Raw genomic sequence first — 26,339 nt, 5'->3', positions numbered from 1 at the left:
ACCTGCGGTACCCCACTAGTCACAGTCTGCCAACCTGAAAAAGACCCGTTTATTCCTGCTCTCCATTTTCTGTCTGTTAACGAATTCTCAATCCATGCCAGTATATTACCTCCAATTCCATGTGCTCTAACTTTATTCACCAACCTCCTGTGTGGAACCTTATCGAAAGCCTTCTGAAAATCCAAATACACCACATCCACTGGTTCTCCCATATCTATTCTACTAGTTACATCCTCAAAGAACTCCAATAGGTTTGTCAAACATGATTTCCCTTTCATAAATCCATGTTGACTCTGCCAAATCCTATTATTATTTTCTAAGTGTCCTGTTATCACATCCTTTATAATAGATTCGAGCATTTTCCCTACTATTGATGTCAGAATCAATTAGAACCAAATCAGGTACAGAAAGAGAAATAAGGAGAGGGAAAGAAAGATTGGATTAAGAGAAAGAGAAAAAAAGGAGACAGAAAGGAAAAGTAAGAAAAAAAATTACAAATTTCAAATTTTTGATACTTCTAAGAAGAATTTACTACATGCAGGAATAAGACTCAACAGTTTAAATTGTTCCCTTACTGGGCTGGAGAGATTGATTGGCATTGCAATAACAATTATCACGTTGTTAAAAGGGTACTTAAGCTGTTAAGTACTAGCCGTAAGGCCCGTAAATTGCTCCGAGCAGCGAACCAGCAGTGCTCGCTACTCATTAGATTCAAATTCACCCACTAAGTTACCGCATTCTTTTTGGCGGCAACTTCCTTGAACTGCCAGTTCTTTCCCGGGCTGAGAGTGGTGAAAGGAGCTCTAAGGGCCCTCAACCAATCAGCTTGAAGCAAGCCACGCTGTGAGAACCAGGAAGTGCAGTTCATTCACAAACCGCACAAACTAAATACGCAGATGTGCCCGAAAAGGTATTATAAAATGACATAGAGAAAGCAAAATAAAGAGACAATAAGATTAAAAGACTGAGATAAAAGAGAAGGAAAAAGTTTTAAATTTTTAGAAAAAATTTTAAAATTTTTTAAAATTTAAACAATTTTTTTAAATGTCAAAAAACTATTAAAATCAGGAGTAACGAGACTTCACATTTTAAAAATTTAATTTTCAGTGCCAGAGAGGTTGTTTGACAGTCATTAAGACTTACCATGCTGTTAAAACTTTGTTTAGACCTGATATACTTGAGCGTACCTGTTCTGTGGCGATATTAGTTCGTTTCCAGCAAGGCAGGAGAGCAAATTGGCGCTGGTTCATTGATTCTATTGATTGCAGCCGGCGATGTCCCTTTAAGCCAAAGATGTCACATCACCAGAGAACCAGGAAAAGCAAGTTCCAGATTTCCATGTTTGACTGCGCATGTGCGGTCACTGGAACTTGCTCTTCGATTTCGCCACAAATAACGGTGAGTGCTGTTGGGCTTACCATTATTTTGAAAGCAATTTCTGGCCCATTATCACCTTACCACCATGCCAGCTTACTATGCTGAAGGAATGCTCTGTTTTTGCAGTATAACCATTTCCAAAGTCTAAAAGCAGTACAGGTGCCAATGCCTGAGCATTTGCACACATATTCTTTATGATTTTTAAAAGTGTTTTTGCTATGAAATCTTTCTAAGAATTTCCAATAACTCAACCTGTCCTTCTGCCACTTAAGACATTGAACAAACTAAACACCCCTGCAATACATAGCACAATCTCCCCTCCACACATCATACTGAGTACAAACTCCCAGCGCAGGAATGAAGTGTCTGATGATTTTGTTTTTGTAACAGAATTTGAAATGCATTTGCAATCTATCATGCAGCACAAATAGAAGTTAACGCAGTGAATAGAACAATCAAATGAGGCTTAAGGTCCTGGTGGTATATGATCTCGCAAGGACTTTCCTAGTTACTTTAGGGAAGGAGGAACTAGTTAGGATTTTGTCAAAAAGTTGCTTGATCCCAGCAGCTCACAAATATAATCTTTACATATCCAACGCCTGCCTTTTTAACCCTTTTGGCTAATTTTCTTTCCTTCCCTTTCCTCAGATTTTCCCAGACTACCGACTGTATTCCACCTAGGGATGGGGGAAGCACTGTTTGAAGTTCTTTGCCATTGTTAGTCTGTAACTTAACCACTGGGACATGTGCCACAGCAGCTCCATGAGAGGGGCAAATGGCTCATGCGCTAATGTCTGCGTTATCCCTCCCTGCGGGGAAACACCTGGGGCTCGATTTTAGGGTCGGGTTACCTGCGGGTTTCCAGCGGGGGGGCCCCGAAAATCCCGATCTCCGATCACGTGACCGGATTCGAACGAAATCCCGGCCACTTCCGGGTACCGCGCTGACGTGCGGGGCTGCGCGCGCAAGCCCCGCTGGTGGGAATCCCGCAGGCAATTAAAGCCAGCGGGGTTCCACTTGAGAGTACTTAACTTGCTCGTTGTGGTCAGTTAATGAGCTGAAGCAGCTGTCAAAAGAGGAAGTGTGGGAATTTACGTTCAAAGCAGTCAGTTTCCCACACTGGGGGAAACAGGACCCTTCAAACCAGGCGTGTTGCAGCCAGCAGCCTGTGGCAGGTGCCAAGGTGCGCTCCACGGGGGAGCGCCCTCACCCACGCAGGAGGCCACCGCGTCACATAGGGCAACCCCTGCCCCCCACCACCCCCCGGCCAAGCCAGAGGACAGACCGACACGAAACCGCAGCCCCAGTCCGAGGACCCACACACCTACCCTGCACAACCCCTCAGATCAACACCTGCCAGTTGGGTGGTGTGTGGACACCCTCGGAGGACGAAGAGCATGACCACCACCAGCAGCCTCGCAGTCCACGCCGTCCGCCGCAGAGACGTGGATCCCCCCAACACGGTGTGGTTGCACGCCCACCTGCACAGCAGGAGGGAGGGCTACCGCAGAGAGAGACGCGTCGCAGAGGGCACTACCCTCGCCACAGGGTCCACAGACCGAGGCGCAGCTCCCCGGACCTCTCCGAGCAGCAGTGCACAGGGAGGCGCAGATTCGCTCGACATGTAGTCGTGGAGATCTGCAGCCTCTTTCATGCCGAGCTGCTCCTGGCTGGCCCCAGCACCAACTGTTTACCTGTCGCTGGCAAAGTCACCACTGTCCTCCACACCTTCTCCTCCGCATCCTTCCAGGGTGCAGCCGGCAACACCGCCGATGTCTCTCAGTTGTCTGCGCGGACGAGCCCTGCAAATACACCTGCACCTACTCTGCAGTAACACGATGGGTGGCATCAGTGGTGGGTCCTCATAGTGATACCCAGGAGCGGGCATTATTGGACACAATGGACAGGATTCGCGGAGACATGGCAGTGGTGGTGTCAATATAATGTGTGCTGTTTGTGGCTCTGAAATTCAATATGGGTAACACCCATGACAAACCCTCAGACACCCTTGTGCACCCCCTTCATGCTGACGAGACGTTTGCCTTACCCTGCCTACTGCACATATGTGATGCATGCCCTGTGGCTGCAGCACAGGTGGTGGCAGGTTGAGTGAGGCTGGCCGTGAGGGAGATGCACGAGAGGGTGAGTATGGGATGGAGCCATGAGATTGTATGAGGATTGGGTCGCGTGTTAGTGGCAGGATGAGTACTGGCGAGGTGAGTAGGTGGAGGTAAGATGAGGATGGGGTGTGAGTGGGCATGAAGGGTGATGTGACAGAATAGTGTTGGCGGTGCCGAAGGAGATTTGGGGTGGGGGCAGTGTTGTGGCAGACGGAGTGTAGGGGAAAGACTTCGTGTTCTCACTGTGGCTGACCTACTGCGGTCATTGCAGCGCCTCCTGCACTGTATGCAGGTGGGCGATATGTTGGTGGCGCAGGTGACCCCCTCTGCCACCTCGAGCCAGGCCTTCTTGGTGGCAGAGGCAGGCCGCTTCCTCCCGCCCGCCGGGGGGAAGATCTGTGTCCTCCCCCTCCTCCTCACCCCATCTGATGATACCTGGGGTGAGGCATCATTAAACTGGGAGCAGCCTTCCCCCTGGGCTGCTCCATGCTGCAATTTGTCCCATTGGTTGCAGCATCTGTCAGTGGAGGACTGCCCCTTTAACTAGAGAGCCTCCAGCTGACAGATCGTACTGCGCATGCGCAGCCCGCCCGACGCGCAGGCCAGCGCCGTGGACCCCGGATGAGCAGGTAATTGGATCCTATTAGTGGATTGCCTGCTACGATCGCGTGGGCAACCCACTAATTTCGCCGTTCGCGTTTTCGACGCTCCCGGAGGACCACCCGCTGGGAACCCGCAGGCCTGCTAAATTCGAGCCCCTGGCCTCCCCTTGCTGCCTTCAGTTAATACAATTAAGATCTTGGGCATCTGGTATTGGAACCGTTGTGCAAACATTATATAGTGTAGTAATAACAGCAGCAGCTATTTCGCTCGGATGTTTTATGATGGATGATTAAAGGTTCACTAAAATCATTACTGCAACTTTAAATACCTTGTCATCTTTTCAGTTAAGTCTCAGAGGTGTTAAGTTGTATTGGGAATTTAGTTTGAAGGTAATTACAGCTTCAAAAGGAATCTTACGGATTTATTCTTGTACTCTTTGTACCAGAAATATGATTCAGTAGAGTAAATTCAGCAATCTTGTGCTCTCACCAGCGAACTGTGCTTGAAAGAAGTGCGGACTGGAGAATTAGCACTCTCTTCGAGCATGACTCCCCATTAAGAGCACTGAAATTACCCCAATATTTAAATTTTAGGGGAGATAGTTTCAGTCAAAATTTCAGTGAGAAGTTTTGAAATTTAATTTGATAATGTTAAGAGGACAATATTTTACAAAAAAATTGACTTTCCTCAGACAGGCCAACAATTGTTAATTTCAGTAAGAAAACATCACTAATGCGCCATGTTTATTATATTTTATACTGTAGTAGGTCTGTCATCTTCAGGATGAAAGAGTTGTATTTGGTATTTTCGCACTCTATGGTGACAGATCTCTCGTGTGATTTATACTGTGTTGTAGTACATGGTCTGTGGGAGGAATGGTCGCCATGGAGTTTGTGCTCAGTTACCTGTGGGAGAGGATCGAGAAGAAGATCTCGGATGTGTGTTGCACCACAACATGGAGGGAAAGTGTGTCAGGGCCCAGAGCTCCAAACCAAGCTCTGCAACATCGCACTCTGCCCTGGTTGGTATAAACACTTATTTTAATTGTATGTCTGTTCAGAATATTTTTTGAGGGCAGGAAAATGTCTTGCTCTGCTTCTAGGGGTGAGGATGACTGCACAGAGAAACTAAAATCGGTGGTCTTGTCTGTCGAATTATTGCACCAAACAATGAGCACTGAATAAGAAGCCTTAACCTGGGACCATTTAGATTTCTTGTATATTTGGGCCAATTCTGATTCAACCTTACTCTTAAAAAATGAGATAAAATTGAAAGCAATTTTGTATTATGTGAACTAACCTGACACTTGAACCCGTTTGACAACCCTTAGAAAGTGGCAGCCCTTATACCTTCTTCCTGAGAGGGACCTGAATCCAGGTCCCAAAGGTGTTTGAAAATTCAATGCTAATTGTTCTGATATAATATTTTCTTGATTAATTTTTAGGAATGAATTTGCCTTGCCATTTGATGTATTTTAAAATAGTTTATTTTTCTTACTTCATTTTTTGATTTCTTTGAATGGGGCCAAATGGTTTTAGGTCTTCCATGTAGTTCATTGAATCCCGTTTGCATTCAAAGGATATGTTCTTTTTTTAAGTACTGATTTCAGTCTGTGCCACCACTTGTAACAGCGACCCCGATGACATTTGTTTAGTTCGTAATTAAGGAGATGTTGGGGGAAATATTCGATAAGGCCTATTATTGGGCGTAGGTAGCGTGATCTGCTATTAACCCATGCCCAATGGCCCCTACACAGACGGGACGAGACTTTCGTGAGGCCTGAGGACTTACCTTCAATCAGATTGGAAATCAGTGTTGACACAAGGATTCAATGCAATTTGCACTTTCCACCAGCAGGGGGAGCCCCAATCTCTTAAAGGGAGGATGTCGCTTAAAATCTCTTAAAAGGTAGCCGGTACCTGTTATCTGCTAAAAATAACAGTCTGCTGTCTGCACGGTGTCAGAATGGAGATCGGACATTGCACATGTAAAGCACAGATCCAGATCCCGTCCCTATGTTTATGCACTGATGAGCTATGTTAAAACATCGAATAAAGGTTGCGCACTACTAAATCCCACATCCTCCAATCTGCATGCCAAACCTCACTAATCTGCCGATCTGAGTTGGTACCAGGCCTGCGAGAGTGCGTGCACCAAGGTTCTCAGATGATGCACTACAGACCTTGGTGCAAGAGGTAGAAAGAAGGAGGGACATCTTATACACGTGGTGGGGGAAACGCAAGAAGCCCTCCAGACATATGCCCAAAAGGGCAGTGGGAGGCAGCGGGGGACGAGGTCAATGCCAGATGCATAGCACCATGAACATGGATGCAGCGCAGGAAGAAGTTCAATGCTTTGACACGAGTGGTGAAGTTGAGTGAGGTCAGCTGTCAAGTGGCGTCTCCTACCAACTGCACCTCGCACTACACCCCCCTATCACCCATGTACCAACAAACTTTTTCCATCAATACTCAATTCCTCCAATCAAATGCTTCCTCTCACCCTTACACATTAGCACTGTTGCAAGCTGCCCACCCACAATTCACAGGCCACACACATTGGCGCTCTTCAACCATGACAGCCACATCACCCAGACACACGTCCCGCTTTCTTGCAGGAGAAGGCGGCGCATACCAGGAGGCAGCAAATGGCAGTGGCATTTAGCCCCTCGAGCCTGTTCCGCCATTCAATGAGATCATGGCGGACCTGTGACCTAACTCCATATACCCGCCTGAGTCCCATATCCCTTAACATTTTTGGTTCACAGAAACCTATCAATCTCAGATTTAGAATTCACAATTGAGCTAGCATCAACAGCCGTTTGCAGAAGAGCGTTCCAGACATCTCCCACCCTTTGCATGTAGAAGCATTTCGTAACTTCACTCCTGCATGTCCTGGCTCTAAATGTTAGGCTATGTCCCCGTGTCCTAGTATTCAAGTATAGGAAACCTCCAAAAACAGTTACAAATGTCTCGGCAGCCAGAAGCAATAATCCAGCTACTAACCTGTAAATCCTGCATGGTCCCTTTAAATAGCCCTGGTGGGGATCCTCCAGGCACTCTAAGACACATTCAGATGGTTGTGGTTAAGACTATGCGTTGAGTTGAGCGTTAAGTGCCAAAATGGTGTCGATCACTTTAAATCAGAGTTGCACACTGATTGTATCCATTTTCTCCTTACTTTACATGCTTCCGGCGTTCGGTATTTCAGCATGCGCTAATACCTACATCAAATTGGCGTCCAGTGCACATCATGTTGGAAACATGCATGCGCAGCCAAGATGCCATCTTGGATGTTAGAGAGGTCGTGTAGCTTCAGTTCACAAGTCTAGAGTATTTCAATCTTTTTGAATTACTCCAGCGATTTTCTCCTTTGTGAAGTTATACTTCCTTAAAATTTAGCATTTCCATTTTATTTTTGTTGAAAAAATGTATTGCATTTCAACAGAAAAGTTTCATTGATCGTAACATGAAAAAAAAATCCATAATTTGTAAAATAAACCATAAGGTGATACATGAAGCTTGTTCTCAGAACCTGGTCCCCAATCAGAAATCGTAGAATCATACAAGGTCACGGCAAAGAAGAAGGCCATTCGGCCCATCGTGTCCATGCCGGCTGAAAAGGAGCCATCCGGCATAATCCCACTTTCCAGCACTTGGTCCATCGCCCCGTAAGTTACGGCACTTATAGTGCATGTCCAAGTACTTTTTAAATGAGTTGAGGGTTTCTGCCTCTACCACCCTTTCAGGCAGTGAGTTCCAGACCCCCACCACCCTCTGGGTGAAAAAGTTTCTCCTCAGCTCCCCTCTAATCCTTCTACCAATTACTTTAAATCTATGCCCCCTGGTCACTGACCCCTCTGCTAAGGGAAATAGGTCCTCTCTATCCACTCTATCTAGTCCCGTCATAATTTTATATACCTCAATTAAATCTCCCCTCAGCTTCCTTTGTTCCAAAGGAAACAACCTCAGCCTATCCAATCTTTTCTTATAGCTAAAATTTTCTAGCCCTGGCAACATCCTCATAAATCTCCTCAGTACCCTCTCTAGTGCAATCACAATTTTCCTTTAATGTGGTGACCAGAACTGTACGCAGCACTTAAGCTGTGGCCTAATCAACGTTTTATACAGTTCTAGCATAACCTACCTGCTCTTATATTCTATGCCTCGGCTAATAAAGGAAAGTATCCAGTATGCCTTTTTAATCACCTTATCTACTTGTCCTGCTACCTTCAGGGATCTGTGGACATGCACTCCAAGGTCCCTTTGTTTCTCTACACCTCTCAGTATCCTCCCACTTATTGTGTACTTCCTTGCCTTGTTTGCCCTCCCCAAATGCATTACCTCACATTTCTCGGATTGAATTCCATTTACCACTTTTCTGCCCGCCTGACCAGTCCATTGATATCTTCCTGCAGTCTACAGCTTTCCTCCTCACTATCAACCACACGGACGATTTTTGTATCATCTGCAAACTTCTTGATCAAGCCCCCCACATTCAAGTCCAAATCATTAATATATACCACAAAAGCAAGGGACCTAGTACTGAGCCTTGCAGGAATCCACTGGAAACAGCTTTCCAGCTGCAAAAACACCTGTCAACCAATTCCCTTTGCTTCCTGCCACTGAGCCAATTCTGGATCCAACTTGCCACTTTCCCTTGAATCCCATGAGCTTTTACTTTTTTGACCAGTCTGCCATGTGGGACCTTGTCAAAAGCCTTGCTAAAATCCATGTAGACTACATCAAATGCGTTAACCTCATTGACCCTCCTTGTTACCTCAAAAAATTCAATCAAGTTAGTCAGACACGACCTTCCCTTAACAAATCCATGTTGACTGACCTTGATTAATCCGTGCCTTTCTAAATGACAATTTATGCTGTCCCTCAGAATCGATTCCAATAATTACTCGGTACAACGTTAGCAGTCCTCCAATCCTCCAGCACCACGCCTGTAGCCAGGGAGGATTGGAAAATGATGATCAGAGCCTCTGCTATTTCCTCCCTTGCTTCTCTCATCCGGGCCTGGCGATTTATCTACTTTCAAATATGCTGAATCCCTTAATACTTCCTCTCTCACTATGTTTATCCCATCCAATATTTGGATCCATATCATACACTATAGATCAGGATAACAAAGTGATGATTTTTCTCAGTTCCCTATTTTTATAAGATGCTGATTTTACTTATGATACTTATGATACTTTCTGCATACACTTTGTACAATGCAGTGAAACCTCAATCATTCGTGCTCCCAATATGCATGTTCTTGATTATCCATGAGAATTTTTGGGAATAATGGGAAGTTATCAGTACTTTTTCCTTCACTCATCTCCACTGTTCTGTTCCTGCACCAGGTGGTCTGGCCAGCAAAAGAACAGAGGGGATTATTCAACTGAAGTGAGCGGCTGGAGAGAGAAGCACACCCTTTAATATCAGTAGTGTAACTTTGGGGCTCTCAATTATCTGCCATTTTCCATTATTCACATGGAGTCCCCTCCATTATACCTGATAATTGAGGTTCCTCCTTAATTCTGCTAATTTTTCTTTATTTTTTTCTCGGGGTGTTAGCGAAAGTGGCAAGGCTGCTTTTATTGTCTATTCCTAGTCATCCTCAGAAAGTGGCGGTGGGCCTTCTTCTTGAAGCACTGCAGTCCTTGTAGTAATGGTGCTCCCACGATGGTGTTACGGGAATTCAAAGATTATGATCCAACGTCGATGAGTGAACAGAGATGTAATTCCAAGTCAGGGTGATGTTGGCTTGGAGGGGAATTTGCAGAGGATGGTATTCCCATGACATTGTTGCTCTTGTCCCTTTCAGTGGTAGAGGTCACATGGCCGGGAGGCGCTATCGAAGTGAGCTTGTTCAGTTGCTAAATTACATCCTGTAGATAGTACATATTGCAGCCATAGTGCACCAGTGGTGGAGGGAGTGGATATTGAGTCCAGTGACAGGGACGATAATGAAGAGGACTGCTCTGCCTTGGATAGTGTTGAGCTATTGTAGATGGTGGAGAAGCTTTGAGGGGTCAGCAGGTGAGCCACTCGTGGTAGAGTTCCAAGCTTCTATTCTGCTCATGTAGCCATGGTGTTGATGTCGTTGACCCTGCTTCTAGTCAGTGGTGACCCGCAAATTGCTGCTTTTATCTACTGTATTTGCTGACGAAAGCAAGAAAGAAAAATAGCTTCTCTGATAACTCAGTGAGCAAATGCACTAACTGGTTCAGTACTGAGTGATACAGATCAGCACAGTGTCAGGTTCAGTTCATGGTCTGTGCTAAGTCATCAATCACAGAAAGGGTGGGAAGTATGGCTTCAGTTCCTCCCAGACAGCGAAGGGAATAAAAAACAGTCAAGGTTCGATATCCAGTAACTCCCGACCGAAGAAGCACTTGTGTGGATGTCAGGCAAGGATAGGATTGGACTTGGCTGCAATTCCTTCCTGGTGAATAGCCTGCTGAAGCTCACTGTCTGGCTAACACATGAAAAATGGGCACTTGGGCAAGGTACCAGAGTTCTACCACCACCCCCCACCACCCCCCAGGTTCATACCCCAGAATGGGCTAGTGCCTTTAGGACGGGTACAGAGAAAAGATGAAGAAAACTGAGAAAAAATAAAGAAAATTAATACAGGCGGATCTGCGTGATATCAGAAATGAATTGCCATTCCGTTTGTGAATGCACCATGAGACTTGGTTCTACAACTTGGAATACAACTAACATTCTCTCAGCAAACAAAGGAGGACAAGGGAATTTATGCAAAATTGTTATTCTTCTGCATGTTAAAATTTGCATGAACATGCAATAGTTGTCTGATCTGAACTATTGATATAATAATGTTAAATCGAGCATCACTGACAGAACTCCTTGGAAAAAAAGTCTAAATAGACTAGAGGTACAGATTCACAAAATCATTAAAAGTAGCAATGCAGGTTAACAAGGCCATAAAAAATCAAAACGCTGGAGTTCATTTCTAGAGAAATAGAATTGAAAAGCAGAGAAGTTATGTTAAACTTACATAGAACCTTGGTTAGAGCACATTTAGAATACTGTGCATAGTTCTGGTCTCCATATTACAGAAAGGATATTGAGGCATTAGAGAAGGTGCAAAAAAGATTTACAAGATTGGTAGCAGAACTGAGAGATCAGGAAAGACTGAACAGGCTAAGGCTCTTTTCTCTAGAAAAGAGAGGCTGAGGGGTGACCTAATAGAGATCTTTAAAATATTGAAGGGGTTTGATAGGGTAGACGTAGAGAAGATTTTTGCACTTGTGGAGAGTCTAAACCTAAGGGTCATAAATATAAGACAGTCACCAATTAAATCCAATAAGGAATTCAGGAGAAACTTCTTTACCCAGAGAGTGGTTGGAATGTGGAACTTGCTACCACATAGAGTAATTGAGGCAAATAGCATAGATGCATTTAAGGGGAAGCTGGATAAGCACATGAGGGAGAAAGCAATAGAAGGACATGCTGGTAGGATTAGATGAAGTAGGATGGGAAGAGGCTCGCGTGGAGCATAAACACCGGCACAGACCAGTTGGGCAGAATAGCCTGTTTTTGTGTTGTAAATTCTATGTAATTAACCTGATCTGCTGTCACTCAACCCAACAGTAAAGACATTATTTTCAGTTGCACCAGCTTAGCCTAGCCTGGATTAGACACTAATTCTAACTCCAAACTTATCGTTTGCACTGGTTCATTACATGTATCAGCCTGCTGTAGAACTTCAGCTCAATATCTGCCACAATCCAAGCCCAGACGTTTGCACTATATTTTTGGGGGAGGGTTGGCATGTCATTATTTTATTATTACTGAAATCTCTGCAAAGGCAAAATAGTGAGTGCCACACCAATAGCATTGTTTCAGAGTCCTTTGTTTACAAGCCTGGTGAAGTGTCTTGCAAGGTGCTCATTGACAGAAATTTACCATGGGTAAAAAAAAGTACTGATATTATGAAGCATAGTTGAACCTTGTTTCATTATTACTGAAATCTCTGCAAAGTCAAAAATATATTTTTTAACAGGGATTTATCTTTTGTAGATTTCAGTATTTCAAAGGACAGTCATGACACTTTCACCAGGACCGGGGACAGGGTTGTGACAACAGAAGTATAGTGAGGTGTCACTAAATATTTTTACATTTATTTTACAAATGGAGTGATATTTTTAAGATTATTATTACCCATAGGATGCACTTTATATGCAGGCCCCCATGTGAAAGTGGTAAACTTGAGGTTTTGACTCTTGTTTTAAAAAAGCAGAAATTATTTGCAGTTTGTTATGATTACACCCAAATACTACTTCCTTCTTTTGAATACTGATTTTGAACTGACTGTCTATGTTTACTAGTAGCTGTAGTCTACTGATTTGCTTTTGATGGGCAATATGGCTACTGCAATCATGTCTGAAATGAATGTCATCACCTCTCACTTCAAAGATATTGGTCTGCAGTAACAAATAAAATAAAGTATGAGAGAAAATCCAACCTGGAAAAATTGGCAAGGGATTAGAAATCACAACTGGAAAAACACAAGGAAGAAAACAATCTGGATTTCACCAATCTGCAGTGATGTCTGTCTCCATGGGTCCATTTACTCTTTCTCTCTGTCTCTTTCATAAACCATTGTAATTAACATGACTCCATAGTAAGTCCTGGCTCCATGAACCTCATTTACTCATTCAGTTTATCACAGTGTTGTCCAATACGTTAGCTACTAGCCACATGTGGCAAATTGGGAATCCAGTTGTGGTAAATTGCATTGCTGATCAGTAAATAAAAAATGAGTAATAGACACTGTAGTTGGGCATGTGATCTCAGTACTCATATTCGCAAGCTTATGCATGTGTACTTTAATCTTTCGGTGCATTTGCTGGTAAAATGGCAAGATGAAAAGCAAAGTGTGAGAATGTTTTTTGATCGTTGTGAGTGCTTTACTTCCTTGGCTACTAAATGGTGATAGATGTTTGTTAAGCAAATATACACATGTGAAGTACATTTACCTGTATTGTGTGAGTGTATGTAAGGCATTTTCTGCTAAAATTAATGCATGTCGCTAAAACGGTGTCGCTGTAGCCACACCTGTGGCTAGTCAGCAATGACTACTGGATAACATTTGTCTATTATTGTAACCATGACCAGCTTCAGTCTACATTGAGTTCTGTCTCCAAGGCCCTGGGTACTCATTTTCAGTCTTAGCTTATCATAAACAACCATGATCAACTTTAGTGAGCTCTGTCTCAAGGCCCTGGGTACTCATTCTCAGTCGGCTTATTATAGACAACCATGATCAGCTTTAGTCTACAGTGAGCCTCGTCTCAGTGAGCATCATTTACTCACTCTCAGTCTTAGCTTATCATAAACAACCATGATCAGCTTCAGTATACAGTGAGTTCTGGTTACTCACTCTCAGTCTCTGACTCTGTGGGTCGCATGCATTTATTCATACTCTGTCTCTTTCTCATAAACAACATAACTAACATCAATCTATATAGAGGCCTGTCTCCAAGGGTCCCATTTACTCTCTCTGTCTCTCTCATGAGCAAATAGACTTGCAAGACCTGTCATTATGGATCCAGTTTACTGTCTGTCATAACCACCTGGATTAGCACATCCATTGTGAGACCAATCACCATGGGTCCTCTGTACTCTCGCTTTTGTGAGAATGTTGGACCATCACCAGTCTATAGTGAGACTATCATATCATACACTCTGATTATGTGTGCCCATATGCAACCTGGGTGCTCAAGTGTTATTTTTCTTTTGCTCTTTTAAAAAAATTTTAGCATGGCCATGGTTTGTTAGAGAGAACCCATGTGAGCACCAGTATTCCAATCTAGGACCTTCAAGGTTGATGGCTCAGTACCATACTGGGCAGCAGTAAAGGCACTGGAAAAGCCTATAGTGCTTCTTTACAGAGGTAGTAAATATTACTCTATTATAACTACTGCAGGATCCAGTTTATATCCAGATTTTTCTATATTCCTTAAATAAAGGGAAGTAACTTATACACTAGCATGATAAGTAAACCTTCTCTTTTTTTACTTTAAATGGACTGTTCCACAGTTATCATCGGTTGAATTTCATCTCCTTTATTTGTTTAACTCATGAGGTTGTTGAGTGGAACAGTTATAATTAGGCATCGGTTTGATGTCAGGATTTTTGTTAGTTCAGGATTTACCTGAAGAAGAGTTTCTCCTGAATTGTTAATTAATCCAATGTGTCCCATATTTTATAAATTGAAATATTCTAAAACAGATAATGAAATCTAGTAGCCTGAGAGCAAGCCTGTGTCATATTCTACTACATGAAGTTTCCTGATTGTGCCATCGTGAAAGGACATCCCACACAAAATGTCTGGGCCCAGACATTTTCTATAGGACTTTTTGTGATGACACTGTTAGGGAACCTCATGATGTTCAATAAAAGAATGCAACACAGAATTGATAACCTGTTTTAAAATATAGAGCACAGTAAATCAAGGCCAAATGAGAGATCCAGTAAATGAGAGACCAATAAATGTACAAACAATTCCCTTTCTAGCACTGTGAATTTTATGTGAATATACTTCCATACTAAGTCCAGCTCAATAGAAAAAACTAAAGGGTAGTTCATGACTGGAAATATGTTTACTTGTTGTAGGAGAATTGATGCACATAGCATCACGGCTGGAAATCAACTGGTCTACCTCTGTTGCCTAGTTTTGGTTTTGCAAACGGCATGGTCTCCTATTATGTGCAGTATGTCAAACCACAGTCCTCAAGAAGCAGCAGAATTGCTAGAACAAGATGACTTGGTTTCACAAAGCATAGGTGTGGTGGGGAGCCAATTCACACCTATAATTATGTCCTGACCTCAGCAAAGCTGCCCAGTGAAAGCAACCAAGATAGGAGAAAATCCAAGTGAGAGTGAGCCAGACATGCTATTGCAGGTTACCTGCACCCATCTTGGCTGGTGAATTGTCCTTAGTTTGGAGACAAATAAGTTTTAAAATGGAAAAGGGAGGGAGGGACAGTTTTTCTTTTAAAAGCTATTCAGTTTTACGTATAAGCTCTTTGCAGTATTGATCAGCTCATAATACCCCCACCCCCTTCCAAAAAAGGATACAGCGGTAAGACCAATGGTGTATTCCAGGCCTGGCGGTAGTGACTGGCAAACATACAACATGGAATTTATGTTCCTCTTATCTGTTGACAGTTGAAGGACAGTGGCTGGAGTGGGGATCATGGAACAGGTGCTCAGTAACATGTTCAAATGGAACGCAACAGAGAACCCGCAAATGCATTTCGACCCACGGTTGGACAGAGTGTAAAGGTCACCAGGCTGAGGCCCGGGACTGCTTCAATCAGGAGTGCTCAAGTAATTTCCTTTGTTCTTAAACAGAGTAACTTATCACTCTAAACCTTGTTGTTTGATAACAGACTCCGATAATAACACACACTGTTTCAGACTCCCTATAAAATAGAACAGCCTCTCACTCTAAATTTTAGTGATTAACACAACATCTATTTATAACTCTCAGTGCCTCTGAGGCCTCCAAAATAGAGTAGCCTTTTACTCTAAAGCTCTTTGACTGATAGCAATTGCTGTTATAACACCCAGTTGCCTCTGGCTCCCCCTCCAATAGAGCAGCCTCACACTCTAAAGCTCTATGATTGACAACAAGCTCCGATTATAACAAACAGTGCCTTTGGCTTTTTATCTAATTAAGCAATGATACAATGTTCCCAATTATATTGTTGGATGTAGCACTCATCACGCTGAATCTGTAAGCAACAAAATGTAAATTATAATCACGAATAAAACAGCAACATTACCACAGAGCACAGAGGCTGGGAAAGACAGAGAGTGCACCTCTAACAGAGTGAAGTGCTAACAGAGTGAGGACTTTCAACTGGGAATTTGGTGAGTGTGGGAATCAGGTGCAGAGGGGGAAGGAGGTGCTGAGTGATCTAAACTAAAGAACTATAGACTCAGACTGAACGGAGCATAAACGAAGCTGCGCGAAGGATCAAAAATAAAGAAAAAGTCAAAAAGTGATGTCACAAGATAAGGAGGAGTGCCAAGGGTAAGTCAGTAAGTATTTAGTTTATTGGTTAGTGTTTTAGTGGTTATTGTGGTTATTAGTGGTTATTGAGGATAAAAGGAGCGGGAGCGGAGGCCCGAGAGCAGAAGGAGCGGAACCAGTGACTGAGAGCAGAGCACATACAGCTGAGACCAACTCAAACACAAGCAGAAATTTGAGAGTGACGTCAGAGGGCAGCAGGTTAGTGACTGGTTGGTGAGTAATACATTTTTTTGCTCTCTAAGCTAGGGGAATGGTTTAAACTAGGAACTAGAAACCTACAACTTGCTAATACTTTATTAAATTAATAACTCAATTAGTAAATTAATTAGTTTAAAAAATAACTAAAAATAAACCAAGTGAATTAATTACATAAACATGTTAATTAAGTAAATAAATAAAACAAGGTTAGATAGAGATGGCAGGTGAGATAGAAGGTGGTGTGCCGTAACTGTGGGAGTTTGTAGAAAGCAGCGTGATCCCAGGCAACCACATCTGCAGCAAGTGTCTGCAACTCAAGGAGGAGAGTTACCTGGATACTTTGAGCCAGGAGGCAGTCACACCTCTTAGGTTAGGTAGTGGTTTGGATTTGGTTAGTGGTCAGGGACAGGAGGATGTGACTGCGAGTCAGGCAGGTAAGGGGACCCCAGATGCAGTGATGGAAGAGCCTCAGCCTTCGCCCTTTTCCAACAGGTACGAGATACTTGCTACCTGTGTGGATGAGAACAAAGACTCCAGGGAGGATGGGCAAATTGACCACGGCACTGTGGTTCAGGAGGCCATTCTAGTTGGGGGGAGTAAAAAGCAATGTGGTAGTGTTAGAGGATAGTATAATTAGGGAGATAGATACTGTTCTCTGCAGCTGTGACCAGGAGTCCCTAAGGATGTGTTGCCTGCCCGGTGCCAGGGTTAAGGACATCTCCTCCGGGCTGGAGAAGAACTTGAAGCAGGAGGGGGAGGATCCATTGTTGTGATCCACGTAGGAACCAATGACATCGGTAGAACTAGGAATGAAGTTCTGCTGAGGGAGTTTGAGGAGCTACGGTCCAAATTAAAAAGCAGAACCTCAAAAGTAATAATCCCTGGAATACTACCTGAGCCATGCGCAAATTGGCATAGGAATAAACAAATTAGATGATTAAATGCGTGGCTGAAAGAGTGGTGTGGGAAGCAGGGGTTTCAACTCATGGGACACTGGCACCAGTACTGGGGAAAAAGGGAGCTGTTCCGTTGGGACGGGCTCCACTTAAACTAGGCTAGGACCCATGTCCTGGCGCATTGAAAAACTACGGCGGTAGATGGGGTTTAAACTAATAAGGGGGGCGGTCTGGTAAGGGTAAATTTATAAATCTAAAGAGAAAAGTCAAGACTGTAGAGCAGAGTAGTGATTTGGGTAAAAACAAGCAGAGTGTGTCAGGAAGGGACAGAGCGTTTAGCAAAGATAATAGGGCATTAGTGACTAAGGTCACATCGGCGAAAAATATTAAACAGTTAAAATTAAAGGCGCTATATATGAATACACAAAGCATTTGTAACAAGATATATGAATTAATGGCACAAATAGAGATAAATAGGCTTGATCTAGTAGCCATTACTGAGATGTGGTTGCAGGGTGTCCAAGGTTGGGAATTAAATATTTTTAGAAAAGACAGGCAAAATGGAAAAGGAGGGTGGGAGGTGGTAGCCCTGATAATAAAGGAAGCGATAAAGACAGTTGTGAGAAAGGATCTTATCAAAGAAAATCAGGAGTTAGAATCAGTATGGGTGGAGCTAAGAAATAACAAGGGGTAGAAAACACTGGTGGGAGTAGGTTACAGGCACCCTAACAGTTGTTATAGTGTTGGACAAAGTATGAATCAGGAAATTAGAGGAGCATGTAACAAGGGTAATGTAATAATCACGGCGAACATTTAAAGAAATAATTCATAATTCTCAACAAATATACATTCCCTTGAGGAATAAAAACTCCATGGGAAAAGTGACCCAACTGTGGCTAACTGGAGAAGTTGAGGATAGTATTGGATTAAAAGAAGAGGCTTACAGTGTTGCCAAAAAGAGTAGTAACCTGAGGATGGGGAGGGTTTTAGAAATTGATAAAGAGGGAGAACATTGACTATGAGAGTAAAATAGCAAGAAATATAAAAACAGATTGCAAGAGCTTCTACAAGTATGTAAAAAGGAAGCGATTAGTGAAAGTAAACATGGATGCCTTAGAGGCTGAGACAGGAGAAATTATAATGGGGAAAAAGGAAATGGCAGAGAGGTTAAACAAATATTTTGGGCCCGATTTTAGCACCCACTACCGGGTGAGTTCTCGGCGGGGGGGCCCTGAAAATCCCGAAATCCAGGTGCGGGACCGGATCGCGCCTCGATCCCGCCCACTTCCGGGTTCCGCGCTGACGTGCGGGGGTGCGTGCGCAGCCCCCGCTGGTGGGAATCCCGCAGGCAATTAAAGCCAGCGGGATGCCACTTGAGAGTATTTACTTTGCTTGTTCAGGTCATTAACTGACCTGATTAAGGGACTGTGTGTGATTTTGGATAAACATGGGACTGTTTCACACACTGGGGGAAACAGTCCCAGTTGAAATGGACGTGTTGCAGCCGTCAGCCTGTGGCAGCTGCAAAGGTCCATTTGACAGGTGGGTGGGGGAGACCCTCAGCCATTGCAGGAGGCCGCTCTGTCACTTGGGACAAAGTTTGGCCTCCACCACCCTCCTCCTGATGGTCGAAGTCACCAACCTGCACACTTACCCCGGGGTCCGGAGACATGTACATACCTTGCGGACCCCCTCAGATGTACATCTTGCGGATGGGGCCCGCCGTAGCTGCAGTCATGACCTCCTCGGAGGGCGAACAGCATCACCAGCCTCGCCATCCACATCGTCCACCTCTGACACGTGGAGCTCCACAACAGAGTGCTGTGACACATCCACCTGTACAGCAGGAGGGAGGGCTACCGCAGAGAGAGATGCGTCGCAGAGGGCACTACCCTCGCCACACGTTCCACAGACCGAGGCTCAGCCTCCTGGACCTCTCTGAGCAGCAGTGCACACGGAGGCTCAGAGTCAGTCGACATGTAGCCATGGACATCTGCAGCCTCTCTCATGCCAAGCTGCTCCTGGCTGGCCCGTGCACCATCTTCCTACCTGTCGCTGTCAAAGTCACCACTGCCCTCCCGAACTTCTGCTCCACAGCCTTCCAGGCTGCAACCGGGGACATCCCCGATGTCTCTCAGTCGTCTGCGCAGAAGAGCCCTGCAAATACACCTACACCCACTCTGCAGTGACACACTGGGTGGCATCAGTGGTGGGTCCTCATAGGGATACCCAGGAGCGGGCATTATTGCACAAAGCGGACAGGATTCGTGAAGACATGGCAGTAGTGGTGCCAATATCATGTGTGATGTGAGTTGTTCTTTAATTCAATAGAAGTAAGAACCATGACAAACCCTCAAACACCCTTGTGCATCCCCTTCATGCTCACGACACGTTTGCCTTACGCTGCCTACTGCACATATGTGATGCATGCCCTGTGGCTGCAGCACAGGTGGTGGCAGGTTGAGTGAGGCTGGCCGTGAGAGAGATACACAAGAGGGTGAGTATGGGATAGAGCCATGAGATTGTATGAGGATTGGGTTGCGTGGTAGTGGCGGGGTGAGTACTCGCGATCTGAGTAGGTGCAGGTAAGATGAGGATGAGGTTTGAGTGGGTATGAGGGGTGATGTGACAGAGTAGTGTTGGCAGTGCCGAAGGAGATGTGGGGTGGGGGCAGTGTTGTGGCAGACGGAGTGTAGGGGAAAGACTACGTGTTCTCACTGTGGCTGACGTACTGAGGTCATTGGAGCGCCTCCTGCACTGTATGCAGGTGGGCGATATGTTGGTGGTGCTGGTGACCCCCTCTGCCACCTCGAGCCAGGCCTTCTTGGTGACAGAGGCAGGCCGCTTCCTCCCGCCCGCCGGGGGGGGAAGATCTCTGTCCTCCCCCTCCTCCTCACCCCATCTAATGATACCTGGGGTGAGGCATCATTAAACTGGGAGCAGCCTTCCCCCTGGGCTGCTCCATGCTGTAATTTTTGCTGTTTGTGGCAGCATCTGTCAGTGGAGGACTGCCTCTTTAAATAGAGCGCCTCCAGCTGACAGATCGTACTGCGCATGCGCAGTCCGCCCGACGCGCAGATCAGCGTCGGGGAACCCGGAGGAGCAGGTAAATGGATCCAATTAGTGTGTTGCCTGCTACGATCGCACGGGCAACCCACTAATTTCACCGGGCGCATTTTCAACGCGCCCGCTGGCCTACCCGCCGACAACCCACACCCCTGGTAAAATCGGGCCCTTTGTATCTGTCTTCAGAGTAGAAGACACAAAAAACCTACCGGAAATAGTGGGGAACCAAGAGTCCAATGAGAATAAGGAACTTAAAGTAATTAAGATTCGTAAAGAAAAAGTACTGGAGAAATTAATGGGACCAAAAGCCGACAAATCCCCTGGACATGATGGCCTAAAAGAGATGGCTGCAGAGGTAATGGATGCATTGGTTTTGATCTTCCAGAATTCCCTAGATTCTAAAACAGCCCCCACGGATTGGAAGGTAGCAAATATAACCCTGTTATTCAAGAAAGGAGGGAGAGAGAAAACTGGGGACAATAGGTGAGTTAGCCTGACATCAGTAGTAGGGAAAATGCTAGAATCTATTGTTAGGGATGTGGTAACAGGGCACTTAGAGAATCATTATATGATTCGGCAGAGTCAACATGGTATTATAAAAGGGAAATCATGTTTGACAAATTTATTAGACTTTTTGAGGGTGTAACTAGCAGGATAGATAAGGGGGATCCAGTGGATTTTCAAAAGGCATTCGATAAGGTGCCAAACAAGAGGTTGTTACACAAGATTAGGACTCATGGGTTTGGGGGTAATATATTAGAATGGATTGAGGATTGGTTAACGGACAGAAAAGAGAAAGTGGAAATAAACTGATCATTTTCTGTTTGGCAGGTTGTAACTAGTGGGATGCTGTAAGGATCGATGCTTGGGCCTCAGCTGTTTACAATTTATATCAATAACTTAGATGAGGGAACCGAGTGTAACGTATCCAAGTTTGCTGACGATACAAAGCTAGGTGGGAAAGTAGGCTGTGAGGAGGATGCAAAGGGATATCAACAAGTGAAGTGAGTAGGCAAGAAGGTGGCAGATAAAGTATAATGGAGGGGAAATGTGAAATTATCCACTTTGGTAGGAAGAATAGAAAAGCAGAATATTTTTTAAAAAGGTGAGAGACTAAGAAATGTTGGTAATCAGAGGGATTTGGGTGTCCTTATACACGAATCGCAGAAAGTTAATATGCAGGTACAGCAAGCAATTAAGAAGGCAAATGGTATGATGGCCTTTATTGCAATTGGGTTAGAGTATAAGAGTAAGGAAGTCTTGCTACAATTATATAGGGTTCTGGTGAGACCACACCTGGAGTACTGTGTACAGTTTGGTCTCCTTACCTAAGGAAGGATATATTTGCTTTAGAGGGAGTGCAACAAAGGTTCACTAGATTGATTCCTGGGATGAGAGGGTTGTCCTACGGCGAGAGATTGAGTAGAATGGGCCTATATTCTCTGGAGTTTGGAAGAATGAAAAGTGATCTCATTGAAATGTATAAAATTCTTAGAGGGCTTGAGAGGGTAGATGCTGAGAGGCTGTTTCCCCTGGCTGAAGAGTCTAGAACTAGGGGTCATAGTCTCAAGATAAGGGATTGGCCATTTGTGACCGAGATGATGAAAGATATCTTCATTCAGAAAGTTGTGAATCTTTGGAATTCTCTACCCCAGACAGCTGTGGATGCTCAGTCGTTGAGTACATTCAAGACTGAGATCGATAGATTTTTGGACACTAAGGGAATCAAGGGCCATGGGCATAGGGCAGGAAAGTGGAGTTGAGGGAGAAGATCATCCATGATCTTATTGAATGGCAAAGCAGGCTCAAGGGGCCATGTGGCCTACTCCTGCTCCTATTTCTTATGTTAAAAAAAACTGAAATCGGGAGAGGAGTTCAAGATCGGATGACATTCATCAACTACTCCAACTTTTTTCTCATGATTTATGATATCATCTGAATCCATTTGTGATTACAGCCCCATAACTCTCTCCTGCTATCTTCTATCTGGCTCTGCTGCACAGGAGGGCAGGAAAAAGAGTGGCAGAGCTATAGTGATAGGGGACTCGATTGTAAGGGGAATAGACAGGCGTTTCTGCGGACGCAACCGAGACTCCAGGATGGTATGTTGCCTCCCTGGTGCAATGGTCAAGGATGTCTCGGAGCGGCTGCAGGACATTCTGGAGGGGGAGGGTGAACAGCCAGTTGTCGTGGTACATATCGGTACCAACGATATAGGTAAAAAACGGGATGAGGTCCTACAAGCTGAATTTAGGGAGTTAGGAGTTAAACTAAAAAGTAGGACCTCAAAGGTAGTAATCTCAGGATTGCTACCAGTGCCACGGGCTAGTCAGAGTAGGAATGACAGGATAGCTAGGATGAATACGAGGCTTGAGAGATGGTGCAAGAGGGAGGGATTCAAATTCCTGGGCCATTGGAACCGGTTCTGGAGGAGGTGGGACCAGTACAAATTGGACGGTCTGCATCTGGGCAGGACTGGAACCAATTTCCTAGGGGGAGTGTTTGCTAGTGCTGTTGGGGAGGGTTTAAACTAATGTGGCAGGGGGATGGGAACCGATGCAGGAAGTCAGTGGGAAGTAAAGTGGTGACAGAAACAAAAGGCAGTAAGGGAGAGTGTACAAAACATGACCGGACAGATGGTCTGAGAAAGCAGGGCAAAGACCAAGGGAAGTCTAGATTAAACTGCATTTATTTCAATGCAAGAAGTCTGATGGGCAAGGCAGAAGAACTCAGGGCATGGATGGGTACATGGGACTGGGATGTTATAGCTATTACTGAAACATGACTAAGGGAGGGGCAGGACTGGCAGCTCAATGTTCCAGGGTACAGATGCTATAGGAAAGATAGAGCAGGAGGTAAGAGAGGAGGGGGAGTTGCGTTCTTGATTAGGGAGAACATCACAGCAGTAGTGAGAGGGGATATATCTCTCTGAGACTATATGGGTAGAACTGAAAAATAAGAAGGGAGAGATCACTTTGATAGGATTGTACTACAGACCCCCAAATAGTCAACGGGAAATTGAGGAGCAAATATGTAAGGAGATTACAGACAGCTGCAAGAAAAATAGGGTGGTAATAGTAGGGGACTTTAACTTTCCCAACATTGACTGGGACAGCCATAGCATTAGGGGCTTGGATGGAGAGAAATTTGTTGAGTGTATTCAGGAGGAATTTCTCATTCAGTATGTGGATGGCCCGACTAGAGAGGGGGCAAAACTTGACCTCCTCTTGGGAAATAAGGAAGGGCAGGTGACAGAAGTGTTGGTGAGGGATCACTTTGGGACCAGTGATCATAATTCCATTAGTTTTAAGATAGCTATGGAGAATGATAGGTCTGGCCCAAAAGTTAAAATTCTAAATTGGGGAAAGGCCAATTTTGATGGTATTAGACAGGAACTTTCAGAAGTTGATTGGGAGAGTCTGTTGGCAGGCAAAGGGACGTCTGGTAAGTGGGAGGCTTTCAAAAGTGTGTTAACCAGGGTTCAGGGCAAGCACATTCCTTATAAAGTGAAGGCCAAGGCTGGTAGAAGTAGGGAACCTTGGATGACTCGGGAGATTGAGGCCCTAGTCAAAAAGAAGAAGGAGGCATATGACATGCATAGGCAGCTGGGATCAAGTGGATCCCTTGAAGAGTATAGAGATTGCCGGAGTAGAGTTAAGAGAGAAATCAGGAGGGCAAAAAGGGGACATGAGATTGCTTTGGCAGATAAGGCAAAGGAGAATCCAAAGAGCTTCTACAAATACGTAAAGGGCAAAAGAGTAACTAGGGAGAGAGTAGGGCCTCTTAAGGATCAACAAGGTCATCTATGTGCGGAACCACAAGAGATGGGTGAGATCGTAAATGAATATTTCACATCGGTATTTACGGTTCAGAAAGGCATGGATGTTAGGGAACTTGGGGAAATAAATAGTGATGTCTTGAGGAGTGCACATATTACAGAGAGGGAGGTGCTGGAAGTCTTAACGCGCATCAAGGTAGATAAATCTCCGGGACCTGATGAAATGTATCCCAGGACGTTATGGGAGGTTAGGGAGGAAATTGCGGGTCCCCTAGCAGAGATATTTGAATCATCGACAGCTACAGGTGAGGTGCCTGAAGATTGGAGGGTAGCAAATGTTGTGCCTTTGTTTAAGAAGGGCGGCAGGGAAAAGCCTGGGAACTACAGACCGGTGAGCCTGACATCTGTAGTGGGTAAGTTGTTAGAGGGTATTCTGAGAGACAGGATCTACAGGCATTTGAAGAGGCAGGGACTGATTAGGAACAGTCAGCATGGTTTTGTGAGAGGAAAATCATGTCTCACAAATTTGATTGAGTTTTTTGAAGGGGTATCCAAGAAGATAGATGAGGGCTGTGCAGTAGACGTGGTCTACATGGACTTTAGCAAAGCCTTTGACAAGGTACCGCATGGTAGGTTGTTACATAAGGTTAAATCTCACGGGATCCAAGGTGAGGTAGCCAATTGGATACAAAATTGGATTGAGGACAGAAGACAGAGGGTGGTTGTAGAGGGTTGTTTTTCAAACTGGAGGCCTGTGACCAGCGGTGTGCCTCAGGGATCGGTGCTGGGTCCGCTGTTATTTGTTATTTATATTAATGATTTGGATGAGAATTTAGGAGGCATGGTTAGTAAGTTTGCAGATGACACCAAGATTGGTGGCATTGTGGACAGTGAAGAAGGTTATCTAGGATTGCAACGGGATCTTGATAAATTGGGCCAGTGGGCCGATGAATGGCAGATGGAGTTTAATTTAGATAAATGTGAGGTGATGCATTTTGGTAGATCGAATCGGGCCAGGACCTACTCCGTTAATGGTAGGGCGTTGGGGAGAGTTATAGAACAAAGAGATCTAGGAGTACAGGTTCATAGCTCCTTGAAAGTGGAGTCACAGGTGGATAGGGTGGTGAAGAAGGCATTCAGCATGCTTGGTTTCATTGGTCAGAACATTGAATACAGGAGTTGGGATGTCTTGTTGAAGTTGTACAAGACATTAGTAAGGCCACACTTGGAATACTGTGTACAGTTCTGGTCACCCTATTATAGAAAGGATATTATTAAACTAGAAAGAGTGCAGAAAAGATTTACTAGGATGCTACCGGGACTTGATGGTTTGACTTATAGGGAGAGGTTGGATAGACTGAGACTTTTTTCCCTGGAGAGTAGGAGGTTTAGGGGTGATCTTATAGAAGTCTATAAAATAATGAGGGGCATAGATAAAGTAGATAGTCAAAATCTTTTCCCAAAGGTAGGGGAGTCTATAACGAGGGGGCATAGATTTAAGGTGAGAGGGGAGAGATACAAAAGGGTCCAGAGGGGCAATTTTTTCACTCAAAGGGTGGTGAGTGTCTGGAACGAGCTGCCAGAGGCAGTAGTAGAGGCGGGTACAATTTTGTCTTTTAAAAAGCATTTGGACAGTTACATGGGTAAGATGGGTATAGAGGGATATGGGCCAAGTGCAGGCAATTGAGACTAGCTTAGTGGTATAAACTGGGCGACATGGACATGTTGGGCCGAAGGGCCTGTTTCCATGTTGTAAACTTCTATGATTCTATGATTCTATATCATGAATATTTACAGCCTGCAAATATTTCCATTTTTACCAACTCTCAGCTTCTGTTGATAGTTCCTGCTGGAGCAGCACTGCAAGCCAAAGTGAGCTCCCATTGTAGGTTTTAAGGGTTGTTAAAAACCTATGCTGTGCCCCTCCCCTCTGAAGGAAATTGATTAAATTGAACCAAAGGATGAGATATGAAGGAAATTTCTCAAAAAGCTAGTAACAATCAAAGGAGCAGGATATCAAATATTTGTACAACTTGATAATATAAATATCTTCATGTGGGAAGATTTCCTCTGTTCACTATTTGTCGGTACAAATAAAGGAAATATTTTCCAGTATGTGTTCTGCTCTTTAACCTTTTAAATGTTGCATAACAATATATTACATGCACAGAATGTTATTAGTATGTTATATTACAGGGACTTCCACAGTATATTACAGTACAGGTACATTAAATT

At 44.4% G+C, this 26,339-nt stretch overlaps 1 protein-coding gene across 1 annotated transcript in view; it reads left to right on the top strand.

The window, feature by feature from the left end:
• LOC137342497 (adhesion G protein-coupled receptor B2-like) overlaps positions 1 to 26,339 on the top strand; it is a 697,882-nt gene that overhangs the window by 314,272 nt on the left and 357,271 nt on the right. The window contains exons 5-6 of the mRNA XM_068006399.1: positions 4,957 to 5,121; positions 15,296 to 15,457. Coding sequence (XP_067862500.1) covers positions 4,957 to 5,121; positions 15,296 to 15,457 — 327 coding nt within the window. The remainder of the gene's footprint in view (positions 1 to 4,956; positions 5,122 to 15,295; positions 15,458 to 26,339) is intronic.

The sequence above is a fragment of the Heptranchias perlo genome, chromosome 26 (genome assembly GCF_035084215.1).
Source record: "Heptranchias perlo isolate sHepPer1 chromosome 26, sHepPer1.hap1, whole genome shotgun sequence".
NCBI classification, from domain to species: domain Eukaryota; kingdom Metazoa; phylum Chordata; class Chondrichthyes; order Hexanchiformes; family Hexanchidae; genus Heptranchias; species Heptranchias perlo.
The sequence above is the reverse complement of the archived record's forward strand: the minus strand, read 5'-3'. Positions and strand labels throughout refer to the sequence as shown.